Below are 15,377 nucleotides of genomic sequence, written 5' to 3'. Positions count from 1 at the left end.
ATTTTAATTGGTTTTTTTTTTAAAAAAAATTATTTTGTTTGTATGATCCAAATCTATGAAATGCTTTCATTTTTTAAAAATTTCAATTAATTGGGTTAAAAAAAAATAAAATTCAATTAGTTATACCAAATTGCACCAAATCCTACCAAATATCAATCTCATTTTAAATTTCTTTATGGTTAGTGAGATCCTATCTATGTGGACACTATCCTCAATTCATTTCAACGGGTAAGATATTGTCACACATACAATTTCAAAAAAAAAAAAAGTGGGTCCTATATATACATGAGCAAATCTTAGTCATCCATCTTATCATGGGACAATGCCTCCATCTTATCATGAGACAATGCCCACATGGATAGGATGAAATAAAACTTCCTATTATACATATCACTCAACCTGCAATTTTTAATTCCAAAATTTGAGGAAATCATCGGAACCAGTCACAATAATTCAGATTCGTACAAACAAATCGTATTGCACTTTTAATTATTTTAACTAATTTTAAATTTAATTTAAATTTAAATTGGTTTTTTTTTTTCCGTGGATAATGATTTTCCATCATTCAGTAGAGGATCGCTTGTTAATGTTTCTTGGGAACTTGTATTTCCTTTTACTCTAGTTTTTTCCTTGTTGATTTTATGGAACTTCGAAAATTTAAAGGCAGGTGGCATTAGGGTTTTCTAATTAGGCTACTTTACGATATAATTGTATATTTATATTGTCATTGTGATTGTGAAGTAGCGATCTTTTTTTCATTCATCATCTGGGTTGTTGGAGTCGCTCAATTTCTTCATCGGTACAAGTGAGATTTTCTTGTTTACTCATTTTTGAGTTTTTGAATCATTGTTGTTTTCTGTTAATTCATGGTGGATGACGGTTATCTATGTAGGTTAGTGTTTGGTGACGAAGTTTTATGTTTTGATTTTGTTCTTCTGGAGATTTCAAGGAGCAGTGATAGCTGGTGTTGTAGCAAGTTATTTAATTGTTTTCTGATTATCTTGCCAGCCTTGTTTTGCAGATCAAGATTTGAATTTTCTGGTATCTTCTCCAAAATTTTGGAAAAGAAGATGTCAAAGTCGCGACTTCCTCTGAAGTGAAGCATCATATTGATGACCGACTACTTGAATCCATTTTTTAAGTGAAATATTTGACGCGTTCAGGATTTTTCTCTTGAAACTTTTGGAATTTCCTTCTCACTGTTTTAAAAGAGAGAATTTGGACATGTTACATACCCAAGGAGCTTTGAAAAACACTTGCTATCTGCTTGTCGTTTCATGTGGGGAAACAACTGAAAATAAACTGAAGCAAGATGGTTCACACGAGATACAGAGGTTCCCATTCCAGGAAATTGTGTCTTCAGGGCTCTTAGAGGTGTGTAATGATGTTTATTTTTTGCGCTCGAGATAGAATCCTGAAATTTTTGGGGAAGTTGCCCGTCAATTTTTATTTTGATGTTTACTCAATAAATTATTTATGCCTTTTGTAGGTCCAAAAATTGACAAATCCAACTATAGATGAGTTTCGCAAGGTTCTGGATTCTTGGCAACCGAATTTTGTGCACATACGGGGTGAAATACTACCAAATGATGAAGTTGGATCGGTGGTTTGGCGAGGGCTTCGACTGTCGGCAGCGGAAGCTTTGTCTGAACTTTTTAGCTCCACAATGTCTACAAGTGTATGTCATTAATCTTGAATTACTGTTGTTTTATTCATATTTGCTACTGTAATGTGGAAATCTTTTAAGTCACAATGCTTAAGATTTGTTGTTAGAAGTTATCCATTCTCTTGTATGATTTTTTGACTTATTTGATTCATGCAATTCACAATTTCATCAGTTTATTGACTTGTTTACCTCTTTTGTTTGATTACGTTTTTAATTACTATTTTTTATGAGAAACACGGTTATATTCGGATAATAAAAGATAATAGTTACAAAGGACTTGGACAAGTTATCTGCAGGTACGTCAAAGATAGTTGAAGCTCTGATTACATCATCATATAAAACTCCAATCCCTAACTAGATCTGATATCGAGAAATTATTAAATTCTGAATGCTTCCTAATCCTAAACTGAAGCCCTGAATATGATCTTTTCGCAACATTCTTCCGCTGATTTTTCTATATCATCGAAAATACATGTTGTTTTGCTCCAACCAGATCGACTAAAAGATACAATGGACGGCCACAATGTATTGTTTTACTTGCCAGTATCACGACCAATATCTAAAACTAACAATTCACATGCTAATTTTGGAGCAAACCACACCAAACCCAACTCCTACAGAGCTTTGGGCCAAATACTAGTGTGAAAGGACAATGCATAAGCATATGATGTTGAGCCTCCTCCTTCCGGCAAAGTACATACCAATTTGGACATAGTGCACAAGAAGGCCATCAAGTTGGCAATTTACCCAAAGCCACAGTTCACGAGAATACTTGAACCTTATGTAGGATCGGTACTCTCCAAATAATTTGAAAAGAAGGGAATAGAGGAAATGCACTGATCAAGGAGAAAGATTCATAGAAATATTTAACAGAAAAATATCATGAAGAATCCCCCTCCCAAACCCTGTATCTACACTCTACATCCAACCTAACATTATCTAAAGACCTTCACAAATAACTCAACTCAATCACTTCCTCGTCACTCAAATCCCTTCTGAAGTGCAATACCCAAGATATAGAAGAACGAGCTTCCTCTTCTTGAAAGAACTTAATAAAAGACTTGTCATGAAGTGTAGAAATCTGAAATAAAGATGGGAAGAGCTCTTTAAAAGATTAATCTCCCCACCATTTATTTTACCAAAATCTAATGATATTCCCCCCTTTAGCCACTGCCCTCACTAATTGATGAAAAGCTGTGTAAGTTCGAGAAATAAATTTCCATGGGGTTCTAAATGAAGTATTTCTTGCTAAACCAGCATCTCATCTATTTTTTTGCATATTATATTTGCTCACAATAACCTTATTTCATAATTACTCCCCGTCGACAGAGCATCTCCATCATCATTCCCCAAAAGTGCCCTATTTCTCAAACATATGTTCCCAATACTCAAGCCCCCTCTTTATTTCGGCTAGCAAACGTTTTCCCACCGACCAAATGACAACGAGAATTTCCATCTACTCCGTCTCATAAAAAATCCCTCATGATCTTCCCCATAACTTCCGTTACCCTTTTTGGTATCCTAAAAAGAGACATGAAGTACATTAGAAGGGCATTTAAAACCGCATAAATCAAAGTTGATCAAACCTCCTTCCCCCCGATAAAAAGGCTTTCTTCCAGCTCGCTAACTTCTTTGACATCTTAGACACGACAGGTTACAAAAAAACAGTTTTCAAAGAATTACCACCTATTGGAACCCCTAGATATTTAATAGGCCACTCTTCCCTGCCTCATCCAATCTCTCCGGCTAACCCTCCCAATTCAACTTCTGTACAATTGATTCCCAACAACGCTCTCTTTTCCAAATTGATCCTTTAATCCCGATATCCGGCATAATGAGTTCAGAATCTCCATCAAAAAGCGTTTATGACTCATTCTTAATAAAAAAAAAACAATTTATCGTCCACAAATTTTATGTGTGATACCTCAACTTTATCTCTACCAACTTCCATTCCTCATATCTAATTCATTGCCTTACCCTTATCCACCAATCTACCCACGTTAGACCTCTCCCCCCCCTTAAATTTGCCCCTCGGGCTACCATTTAAAAGGACCGAGAAAGAAACAGTCGAGATGCATCTCTTTATCCACTTTCTCCATTACTCTCCAAACCTTTTTTTTTGTAAAACAAACTTCAGTCCACGTAATCATAAGCCTTCTAATCTACCTTAAACACCCACCTTTTCTTTTTGCTTCTCAACTCCTCCACCACTTCATTGGCTATAAGAGAACAATAAAGAATCCGTCTTCCTTCAATGAAAGCACATGTATTTTTTTGTTATGGTGTTACTTAGAAATTTCTTCAATCTTATCGATAAAACTTTAGAAATAATTTTATACAGACTTGTTATCAAACTGGTAGGCCTAAAATCCTTAACCTCAACTACGTCTTGTTTCTTCAGGATTAGGCAAATGCAACACCCCCTTCAAAAAATTCATCGAAAACTTTCAACAATTCTCCTTTTATAGTACCCAACATTCTTCGTAAAATGTCATTGTAAAACCATCTAGACCCGGAGCCTTCGATCCATCACTCTCGAACACCGGTTTTTTGTTATCCTCCTATGAAAAAAGTTTCTCCAATTCATCTCCAGCTTCACCTTCAATAGGACTCCAATCCACTCCTTCAATACTCCACCCCCACCCTCAGATTTCCTTTATAAATTACTGAAAAACCTTATTATTGATGTTTTCGTCTGCACATCATCTGAAACCATCGACCCATCCTCCAAATCCAACTTATTTATCAAGGATATGCTCCTTCGCTGATTCAGTAATGAATTTAAAAAAATTGTGTTTTGGTCCATCTCTCTCAACAACCTCAATTTTGTTTTTTGAGTATCAATCTGATTCCTTCGAAACAACTTTTCCAATCACACTTTGCTTCTCTTCTTTCCTTTGTTAATTCATCTGTCCAATTACACCCCATCTCTTGGTCATCCAACTGTCTGATTTCTTTTCTAACTCCGAAAGTCTCACATCCACATCTCCAAAAACCTCGATATTCCATTTATTGATATCATTTTTTATGCCTTTAAGTTTTCTCATGAATTTGTACCCTACCCTCCCTTGAGAATCTATATTGCTCCACCAAGATGCTAATGATGATTTAACGGATTTATGACTCAATCACTCATTTTCGAATCTAAAAGGTGATGGTCCCCACATTACCTTTGAAGTATCTAAAATAACTGGGAAATGATTTGAGGTTAACTAGGTAAAACAGTTTGTCTGTAGAAAGTGAATATATCCGCCCAACCCCCTAAGAACAAATATTTGTCTAGCCTACAACAAATAGGTGTATCCCTAAAGTTAGACCAAATATATTTAGCATTCAACAAAGGCGGATAACGTAAATGCAATTCTTAATCAAATTATCAAAACACCTCATACTCGTGGTTATGGATCATGGATGTACTATTCATCTTTTCACTCAAAGATCTTACAACATTAAAGTCTCCGTCCAAACACCACTTATCACCACAAATTACTCTCAGTCCTGTCAATTCATCCCAAAATAATTCTCTATCTCTCGGTTTACATGGTTTATAAATTGCAGAAAACCACCAACTATTATCACCATCCATTTCAATTTCAATTTAAACCGAAAACTTCCCAATCAAATTATCCTTGACCGAAATCGCTCTTGGATCCTAGACACCAATATTTCTTGCAACGTACCTATAGCTGGTAAAAATACTCATTCAGGAAATCTGCGTTTCCACAAACTTGCAACAAATCTACTATCCACCGTCTCTCTTTTGACTTCTAGTAACACTACAATGTCCAGTCTCTCCTTTCGCAAAATTGGACGAATTAATCTCCTTCCTCTACTCGACCCGCCTCTCCTAATGTTCCAAGAGCAAATCAATATTTAATGACTACATAGTACGTAGCCCCTATGAGATTATCCTTTCATAATTATTCTCGAAATTTAAAATTTTCAATTCTCTGTATCCATTATTTGATTATTTCTTGATGCACTCCTCTCTTTATTAACTAGATTTATTTTCTCAACCTCCAGCTTCGATAGCAATAACATTGCCGCCACTTTTACTGAACGCGTTCCCAACTCCTTTTCCTCAACTTGAGACATTTTCCCCTGCACAACGCCTCTGAAATTATCTCGCTCCTTACCCGGCTTAAAACCCAAAAGCGGCTGCCCTCCCGCACATAGTATACCTTTAGACAACCCCAAAGTGGAGAAAGACGAAGGAAAGATAGAATTAAGGTGGAATGTATGTTTTAGAGTTGAGGACGGGAAGCAAGAAAGTACCCATCCCACTTTAGGTGTGGTAAATTCCTGTTGACGTAGCCTGCCCTGCATATTTTCGCAAAATTCTTTGTTGATGTGTACTGCCCCTTTATATCCCCCAAGACCTCGTCTGGTGCTGAAATGTCTGATTTAAATGATATATTACTATCTGGCACATAAGACTCAGACCCTTTGTTAGAACAATCTAAGTCATTGAGAATTCGGTCTTCCAAATTACCCAAACCTTCTCCCTCCAGCATTTGATCCTCCTGATTCGTGGGACCTTCATTTGATGAAAATTCATCCGAAGCCGTTGACTTATTACTTTTTGTAAGATATTTCCTTCTACAGTAGGTCTTCTCGAAGGTGTGCACTGTCTCCGTGGCCTCTCCTTAAATCTAAAGCTGTCTGCCCCCTCAGTTTCTTGCATATTCATGGTTTGAATAGGTGATCTTCGAAATTCTCTTTTTAAAATCTTGATCTGTTTTCGTCATAATAGTGGTGCTGACATGAAGACATTACTTTTTGGACTATTCTCTACCTCCTTAAAATTGTCACGCTTTTGTCTCAAATTTCCCATACCCATTTGTTTTCTCACTGTCTTCATTATCTGATCTCGGCTATCTGTTTTTTGTTTGTACAAATGCTAGAACGCACTGAACCATTTTCTTTTCTACAACATTCGAGTTTCCCCACCCAGCCATCATGCTCATCCCATTGACCACCACCTGGGCATAAGACTGATGTTCATAAGTCTCATAAGCTGCAATGTCAACGGAATCGACCACTAATCAGATATCTATTACGCCAACTTGAGATTGAACTTGCATCTCACTGTTAATGAAGCCCCCTTCAGGTCCTTTCACTTTAATCTTAGTTGCCGATAAATTCTTAAGCCATGTAGTGTCATTGCTTATTTCTAACAAGCCACCACATTTGTCCCCTATATGGTTGAACATATCTTTTGACCACAAGTTCCAAGGTAGTCCAAAAATTCCGACCCAACTAGTACGTCATTCATACACAACTCCTTTCTATTAATTTCCTGCTTCCATTTCTCAAAAGACAGAGTGACCCTTCTTTCAAGAAAACATCTCCTCAATTTCTAGTAGAACGTGAAATCATCTTCATTGTTCTGCCACCACACTGCCTTGTTAGCTTTGAATGGAAAATTTTCAATCCTCCTTTTGGCTGCTTTAGCAAGAACAACCCAAACCAGCTCCCACGAAATGTTAGCCTGCTCCTTGGTAATAATAAGTGCTTCTTTCCAATTCTTATCCTTACAGTGACTAATGTTATCCTTAGCTTCACCATTCCCTAACAAATGCATCCTCTGTGCTTGGTTATCTTTCTGAAGTGCATGATTTGGTTGACCTCAAACTATACCTTGCTGCGTCAAAATCTGTTTCATACCTCGCAAAAAGTTGACAAAAGATTTGCCAGACATTGCCAACACCACAAGTTGTGTCCACTTGGCAAAATGATGTGCTGTTTACTACCGTGCTGGAGGAATTTAGTCATTTCCAGAAAGCTGCCTCACTTGTTGGTAAAGAACACAACATTTTTACCCCTAAAGCGATTAAAAGCTGAAGACGTGATGGGATTGTTGATATAGTTCCGTAGCTTGGAACAAATCCATTGTACCCTACCAAAGTCTGCTTCTAGCAAAAAACTCGCATTTCTGGTTCTTTCTGTAAAACAAATCGAGTTTCCCCCCAGGCCCAATCTTATGATAAACAGTTTGTGTTCAATGTTAACCTCTTCCTCACATCGAGCATGATACGAGTTTCGATACGACCTCCAAGGCTGGCAAAACACTCTACTCCAAACTCATTTCAGTTCCGACTGCTGTGGTTCAAAAATTTGACGAAAAGTGTACGCAGCAGTCAAACTTTACAAAAAATTGTCTGTTAGGGCTGAGATAAGGGTCCGACAATGGTTAACTGTTTTCTAGGGTAATACACGACTAGGGCTATCTTGTCTGGGTTGTAGGAGCCGTTCAGAGATGGCAACGGGTAAGGGAAGGGGTTGGTCGGCGAATGGGTAAGTTAAGATTGGCTCAATAACAGTTCGCTGCTAGGGTTGAGCACGGCTAGGGTTTAGGGCGCGACTAGGGTTCGGCGCAACTAGGGTTCAGTTTGCGGCTAGGGTTCAATGCGCAACTAGGGTGGGTTCAGATCGCGGCTAGGATTCAACGCGGCCAGGGTTCGCGGTTAGGGTACATGGCTGGCTAGGCTCGCGGTAGGGTTCATGGCTGGGTAGGGTTGTGCGCTGCTAGTGTTCGGCATAGCTAGGTTTCAGATCGCGGCTAGGTTTCAGATAGCGGCTAGGGCTCAGTGCACAACTAGGGTTCAGATCGCGGCTAGGATTCAACTCGGCCAGGGTTCGTGGTTAGGGTTCATGCTGGCTATGATACAGGTTCTTCATTATTGGTTCGTGGTTACATTTTTTACTTATTTTAATTTATGCAATTCACAATTTTGTTAGTTCATTGACTTGTTTATGGATTTCTAAGAATAAAAAGAAAATGCCTTCTTATTTCTACTTATAAGCTCATCAAAATTTGCAGCAAGGGGTGTGATTTATATATATTTTTCTTCCATGATCAATTCCCTGCCTGTTCCTGCATGATATGGAGCTGAGAAAAATGTCCTGAATGAACTGGGCCAGAAGTTTGTGATGGAAATAAAAAATATAATGGTGAATTATTTGTTTCAAACTGTACTTCCAAAGCTTTTTTTAGCCACCTGATGTGGCATTTCTGCACCAATTGACTAGTTTCATTCTTTACATATACTGACTAAAAGCAACAAGAACTTTTTGAAGCAGCACTTGTTTGACTTTTGAATTTCAACAATACTTAAATTTTAGGGTGAGATAATGAAATATTTGAAGGTACATTCTGATTTGAGGTTGAAATTTGCTGCTGAAAAATGTTGAGGAAAGTTGTGTTCTTTTTTAAATTACTCAGGAGTAGAAAATACGAACTCAATGCCTTAAGTATTTGAAGAGGCGTTAAATGTGTTTACTTTGTCTTTAATTTCTACCCCCTCTGGTTGCATTCACTTTTATTTATTTTGTTGAGTGATCTTTTGTCACAGTCTCATCTGATTTGGTTATGACATTTTATCTAGGTTTATTTGGAGCTACAGAATGGTAGAGAATTAGCAGAATCTTTGCACTCTAAGGTTACTAATGAATTTCATATTTTGTTGTTGGATGGATGCAATGTTAGAATAAGATCATGGATGATTTATTTTCTTCACCATTTTCATCCTACAGGGAATTCCTTGTGTAATATATTGGAATGGCACATTCTCGCTCTTTGAAGCAAGCCATTTTAATAATGCTTTGTTCTCCGTGGTAAAAAGGTATTCTTTTAAGGATTCAATTTGTCATGAAACTGCGACAAGATTGTATATAATCATTTCTTAGTTCTATCTGGTGTACATGGTTTCTCTTGAATATGGAGCACAGAAAATAGAGCATGCACAATGTTTTTCCTTGTTTTTTTACTCCCATATGAATCTCACACACTGATCTCTGATCATTGTTCATTTTTTCTGTCAATTACAGTTCACTATGCCATATTTTTGATGCCTTCCAGCTTGCCCATGCCTCGTTTAGGCTTCATTGCCGTCGAAATTGTCTTGTCACCTCTGATGGCAGCCAGGCTATTGATTGTGAATTAGGGCCTAATCTTCTTGGTGAGGCTCCAAAGATCGATATACAGCTTCCTGAGATGGATCTCGGGGAAGATGAAGAAGGCTCTTCTAGTTCTCTTCCTGCCATAAAAGTATATGATGATGATATGTACACGAGATTTCTTGTCTGCGGGGTGGCAAGTTCCTTGGTAATGACGGAAACTTCACTTATCGTTTTTGTCTCCCTTCTTTATCCAGATGTATGGACTTGAACGCTCTCCCCATGGATTTAACTTTTCATTTAGGATGCTCGCATTTTGGGCCCTTTGGAGGATGGATTGAATTCTCTTCTGAGTATTGAAGTAAGCGCCAAATGGCATTTTCCTTCCCATCTTATTCCTCTTGCTTGTTGCTTGGTTGATGGAACAAAACAAAAATGATATTTTTGTCTATATGTCCTTGCTGCTCAAATTTGTTTGGTTTGATTGATCCAATTCAAGTTTTAATTCCTTTTCTGTTGGACTGAGACAGATGCGGGGGAGCAAACTTCATAACCGAGTCAGGTATGTGTGGACATGGAACTGGTTTGGTGTTCATGTACAAGAAACTCAATGTTTTAGATTCATGTGGCATGTCTTTCCTCTTTTATCAGTCATTATTTGTCAGTCAGATAGATGTATTATCGCTGCATTCACTTGAATTGTAAGCATGGATCAAGTACCTGGATCATCTTATAGAACGTTCTCCTTCAGATGCAGTGAAACCCCTATTAACTTGATGCTATAGTCATACTTGATTTAGGTATAATGTACCAATCTTTCATATGGGATTAACTCAACACTCCTTTGCTTTTTATGAAATCCTCAGTCCTCATCTTTTTCACATAGAACTCACTCAACTCTCCTACTCTTTTTACGAAGGTCTTTATATTTTTACACCAATCTGCTCTGCTGGAGCATCCTATTAGTTTTCCTTATGAAGAATTTGGCTCCTATCACGGTAATACTTTGTAACAGTTTCTGAAAAAATAATTGGTATTGTTTTTCAGTGCCTTTCCTCCACCACTTCAAGCTGCCTCGTTGTCTCGTGAAGTTGTAACAATGCGATGTGATTTGTCAACTTGTAGCTCTGCTCACATCTCTCTTTTGGTGTCGGGAAGTGCCCAGACATGTTTTGATGACCAGGTATTGCAAAGCATTTGTAAATTATTGATGTTGATTGTTGAAGTTATAATTTGTGGAAAGTAAAGGATTTAGAATGGAAGTGTATATTTGATGTGCTAATAATTTTTGATGCGTGAGCGACGAAAGATAAGATCATTTGGAAAAAAATAGTCAAATTATAATCTTGATGTACTAACGAAAATAATTATTATATATTTAGATTCAGATAATATATAATAGGAGCGAGGATGAAATATTTCCTACTTTATTTATTTCAGTAGTTGAATCTTTGATTTTTTTCAAGTTGTGTTTTTTGGGCTAACTTTGGTTATGCTTGATCAATTTTTCAGCTATTAGAAAGTCATATAAAGAATGAAATTATTGAAAATAGTCAGCTGGTTCATGAATTGCCAAACAATGAAAGTAAAGCACTTGTATCTGAGCCTCGTAGATCAGTCTCAGTAGCTTGTGGGGCAGCAGTATTTGAAGTTTGCATGAAGGTTCCAACTTGGGCTTCACAGGTCCTGATTTACTTTCTTCATGGTCCTCATTTGTTAAGCTAGGTCTCTGGAGACAATAGTTTTTAGCTCTTATATATTCATCATATTTTTTAATTTCTCTTGGATAATACTGCTTTAGTGAATGAATTGTACCGATTTCTCAAATTGCTTGTGATATTAAGTTGTTTTATCTGTAGTTCTCAAGGAGTTTCTCTTCTCCAAAGGCTGAGTGGTCAATTTTATCTTTAATTTTATCAGTTGTTTTGATATGTATTAGGGACTCTCACTTCCGTCTTTCATTTGATATGGCTTTTTGTCTCAATTTCAGGTTTTGAGGCAACTAACACCTGATATTTCGTACCGTAGTTTAGTTGCTCTTGGTATTGCCGGTATCCAGGGATTAGCTGTAGCTTCATTCGAGAAAGAAGATGCAGAACGACTTCTTTTCTTCTGTTCAAGGCAGGGAAATGATATCGAGTTGAACAATCGAATCATGATCAGTCCTCCATCCTGGTTAAGACCACCTGCACCTAGTAGAAAGAGAGCCTCAATTTGGCAGGAAATATGCTCTGGCTCATTAAATGGTATGGCTACTGAAGACCAAGCTGTGGCGAAGAACATAGACAATGATAAGGGAAGTCGATTCTACAATGGAGTCAACACACTACTTATAAATCCAAGACAAAGAATCAACAGCGCCATGCTGAGGCCCATTCCTCACGTTCGTCACCAGAAAATGCTTCCCTTTTCTGGAGTTTCTGGTGCAGATTTGCACGAGGGAAGTCAGGTGAAGCCTAACTTGCCCATTGCCTCTTCGACGAAGCATGCAAGTGCTGGAGCCACTCCGACTACTCTTCGGAAGTCAACTTCAGGCGCAAATCAGGCTAAGCAGATAATTTCTTTGAATCCTCTTCCTCTAAAGAAGCATGGTTGTGGGAGAAGTCCACTTCATGTGTGCTCTGAGGTAAATTGTTCTTTGACCAGCATATCGAATATATTTTGTGGAGTTTTTTAAATATGTGAATCCAAATAAATAGTAATCTGATCTATGCCTCTGCGCATTTTTTCCCTTTATTTATCCTGCTTGTAAAAAGGAGGAGTTTCTGAAAGATGTGATGCAATTTCTAATCCTTAGAGGACATAACCGTCTCATCCCTCAAGGTGGGCTTGCTGAATTCCCCGATGCAATACTGAACGCGAAACGTCTTGATCTTTTTAACCTGTACAGAGAGGTAACTTCGCCACTTACTCTACCAGATAAGAACGCCGAACAACATTTGTTAGCATATTTTAGGGCTTACAAGTTGGAGTGTAATCAGGTGGTGACAAGAGGTGGTTTTCATGTTGGCAATGGCATCAATTGGAAAGGACAGGTTTTCTCAAAAATGCGCAATCACACAGTGACCAATAGAATGACTGTATGCCCTTAATCTCAACATAATTGTACACTTAGATATTTAACCTATACTGTTTGTAAATCACAACATATAAAGAGCTTTTAGGACAGCCCCATGTGGAATATCTCTGTAGCCTTCGCCAGAAACGTGAAAATGCAATATTTTGGTATCGATTTATTACTGTTATCCTTTTTGTGTAATAGGGTGTTGGTAACACGCTTAAAAGGCATTATGAAACGTATCTTTTGGAGTATGAATTGGCTCACGATGATGTGGATGGAGAGTGCTGTTTATTATGTCACAGGTTTGGCCAAAAGTTTTTATAGTTTTGAGAAAAAGATTCGTATTCAGTGCAGTAAACGGTCACTAATACTCGATTTTCCTGAAAATTGTTTAGTAGCGCGCCTGGGGACTGGGTTAACTGTGGTTTGTGTGGGGAGTGGGCTCATTTTGGCTGCGACCGGAGACCTGGTTTGGGTGCCTTTAAAGTAACAATTCTCAACCCAACAAGCTCGTAATCGTCAATTATTTTGTATCTTGCCCTCTCAATTTCTTGAATTTTCAGGACTACGCCAAGACAGATGGACTGGAATACATATGCCCTCAGTGCAGTGTTTCGAACTACAAGAAAAAGATGAGCAAATCATGAAACGGATGTTCTTGACGCCTTAATGATTATTTTTTAATACAATATTCATGTGGGATTATATAACCCTCTGAATATTAAACTCGGTCCTATTTCTCCAAGGGAAGATAATTTTACAGCAGAGAAGAGAGACGTGAAAGGAGTTCGAGGGAGGCCATGTAATTAATATGTATGGTGTAATGAAATAATGATATTGCTCGAGGCTTGTCGTTTGCCTTAGGAAACAGCTTAAATTAAACGTGGGTGTAGAATCATGAGAGCCACACTAATTTTGGGAGATTGATCTGATTGGAATTTCGGTCTTGGTTCATATACTTTTAACAGCTAAAACATTTTTAGTTCTTAAATCTTTTCAAACAATGAAAGTCCTTACATCATAGAAATTGGGAGTCTCCCTGATAGAATAGGATTATATTATCTTTTAAATTTTCTGAAGGATGTTGTTGATACGTTTTGGTCTCCCAATAATCAAATCATTATGCTCCAAATTGCCTTTTTTTTTTCATGCTTTACCCGTCCCTACCTACTATTAAGAAAACATTAGAAGAGAGAACACTCCAAGTAACAACTGTTGTATAATGTATTTGTGTCATTACTTGTGCTCAGTCGTCCAAATTCTCTATTTTCTTTCGGTTATGGGCGTTAAGTTTATATAAATTCGAATTTTAGGATCCACCGATTAATTTCAAGATCCTTCTTTTATTAGAACGAAGTGATTTTTATAAAGTTATGTCTATTGAGTATTTGCTTATTTTATCTAAAAAAAAGTGTTATAGATATGGATAAAATAAGCAAATATTCAATACACACAACTTTGTAAAAATATGGATACCCACATAATTTTTTTTGGTACTAGTACAGTACGCGAAACGAAATGGACAGAAAGTTGTCGCTGAAGCTCTTGTAACAAGTTCTTAAATAAAAGAGAAGACATGTCAATATAATAATTTTCTTCAAGATACAACGATTTATGATAACGATTAGCCATATCATGCTCAAATTAACATCACTCAATAAAATTAAATAATATATAATAGCATGAGTATAGATCATCCTCACGAAGATGTGTGAATTTATTTATGCTAAAAACTACAAAAAAAAATAAAATAAAATAAAAAAAATAAATTGATTTTTCTTCAAATGAAATCCAAATTGAAAACCAAATAAAATTAAATTCTTTGCACCATTGGAGTTTATTAACTTGGTCATCGATGAAATAATAACAATTTATATTTAAATATTAACTATTGGAAATTTAATTCGTATCTTGCCTTATTATCATTAGCTAAATAGGAAACAAACACGTTAATTCAACCATTATCAATTAAACAGTCTCATACATGAGATAAATATTTAATCTAATGATAAAATTAAAAACTAGCAAGAATGATGAAGTTAAACATAAATACAAGCGGTTGTATTTAATATAGTCAATCGTTTTTCTCAAGACTTCACAAATTCAAAAGTAGAACATTATTAATCGTATTTACTTCATAAATTAGGGAGACAAATAATTACGGATTTGATATGGAATTCATCAGTAGATTTAATAAATAAAAACTATTTGGCCAAATTAGGAATCAAACGAAGAATCGACAATAATGAAAACAGAAAAGCAATCAATAGTACATCAGAGATGGACCCATTAGAGTTAGGCTCAGACTAAATATGGGCCCCTTGGCCCATCCCCATCTTAGGTGGAAGGCCCGCCCCATCCAAGGTGGAAGGCCCGTCAAGGGCACAGATACCTTTCTATAAATACCAGGTTTGAGTATTCAGTTCATTGGATTCACTACATTATTTTTCAGCAGCACCATTAGTTGCTCCCCCTTATATCCTCAGTCTCTGACTTGAGCATCGGAGGGGCTACGACGAGACACCCTCCCGGCCCCCTTATAACGGTCTTCTTCGTGATTTCAGGCTCAGGGCGAATTCGAAGCTTGCGTCTGGACTAGTGACACTTGCTGGAATCGGACCCTAAAATTCCCGTGAGTATCACTTGGCGCCGTCTGTGAGAACTTTGAGTTGAGACGTAGAGATGGTAGGCAAGAGAGGGAGCAGAAGAGCTAACTCAGCATCGTCGCATCCTCAGATGGGACCCGAACAA

The 15,377-nt window shown here is 37.2% G+C and overlaps 1 protein-coding gene across 5 annotated transcripts; it reads left to right on the top strand.

Moving 5' to 3' along the window:
* Positions 1-458: 458 nt before the first annotated feature.
* Positions 459-13,574, top strand: LOC142533729 (AT-rich interactive domain-containing protein 4). 5 transcript variants are annotated; one of them, XM_075640600.1, is made up of 16 exons: positions 459-474; positions 1,022-1,374; positions 1,490-1,678; positions 9,055-9,108; positions 9,203-9,291; positions 9,497-9,773; positions 9,870-9,926; positions 10,096-10,127; positions 10,613-10,748; positions 11,078-11,248; positions 11,556-12,191; positions 12,322-12,459; positions 12,547-12,645; positions 12,828-12,928; positions 13,022-13,112; positions 13,190-13,574. In XM_075640600.1, exons 2-16 carry the CDS (start codon positions 1,225-1,227, stop codon positions 13,271-13,273), a joined length of 2,304 nt encoding a protein of 767 aa, XP_075496715.1. In that variant the 5' UTR covers positions 459-474; positions 1,022-1,224; the 3' UTR covers positions 13,274-13,574. The 5 variants fall into 5 exon arrangements, with proteins under 5 accessions (XP_075496715.1, XP_075496712.1, XP_075496713.1 ...); XM_075640597.1 differs by lacking the exon at positions 459-474 and adding an exon at positions 530-805; XM_075640598.1 differs by lacking the exon at positions 459-474 and adding an exon at positions 530-805 and having other exon boundaries at positions 1,009-1,374.
* Positions 13,575-15,377: the final 1,803 nt, after the last annotated feature.

The sequence above is a fragment of the Primulina tabacum genome, chromosome 18 (assembly GCF_025594145.1).
Source record: "Primulina tabacum isolate GXHZ01 chromosome 18, ASM2559414v2, whole genome shotgun sequence".
Classification (NCBI taxonomy): domain Eukaryota; kingdom Viridiplantae; phylum Streptophyta; class Magnoliopsida; order Lamiales; family Gesneriaceae; genus Primulina; species Primulina tabacum.
This window is presented reverse-complemented; position numbering and strand designations above follow the sequence as displayed.

What these genes read in the sequence shown, in the direction of transcription:
- LOC142533729 (XM_075640600.1), top strand. Translation starts at nt 1,225, where the DNA reads ATGTTACATACCCAAGGAGCTTTGAAAAACACTTGCTATCTGCTTGTC. An exon ending in GCTCCACAATGTCTACAAGT is followed by an intron (nt 1,679 to 9,054) that starts GTATGTCATTAA and finishes CATTTTATCTAG; the next exon opens with GTTTATTTGGAGCTACAGAA. An exon ending in CACTTCATGTGTGCTCTGAG is followed by an intron (nt 12,192 to 12,321) that starts GTAAATTGTTCT and finishes GCTTGTAAAAAG; the next exon opens with GAGGAGTTTCTGAAAGATGT.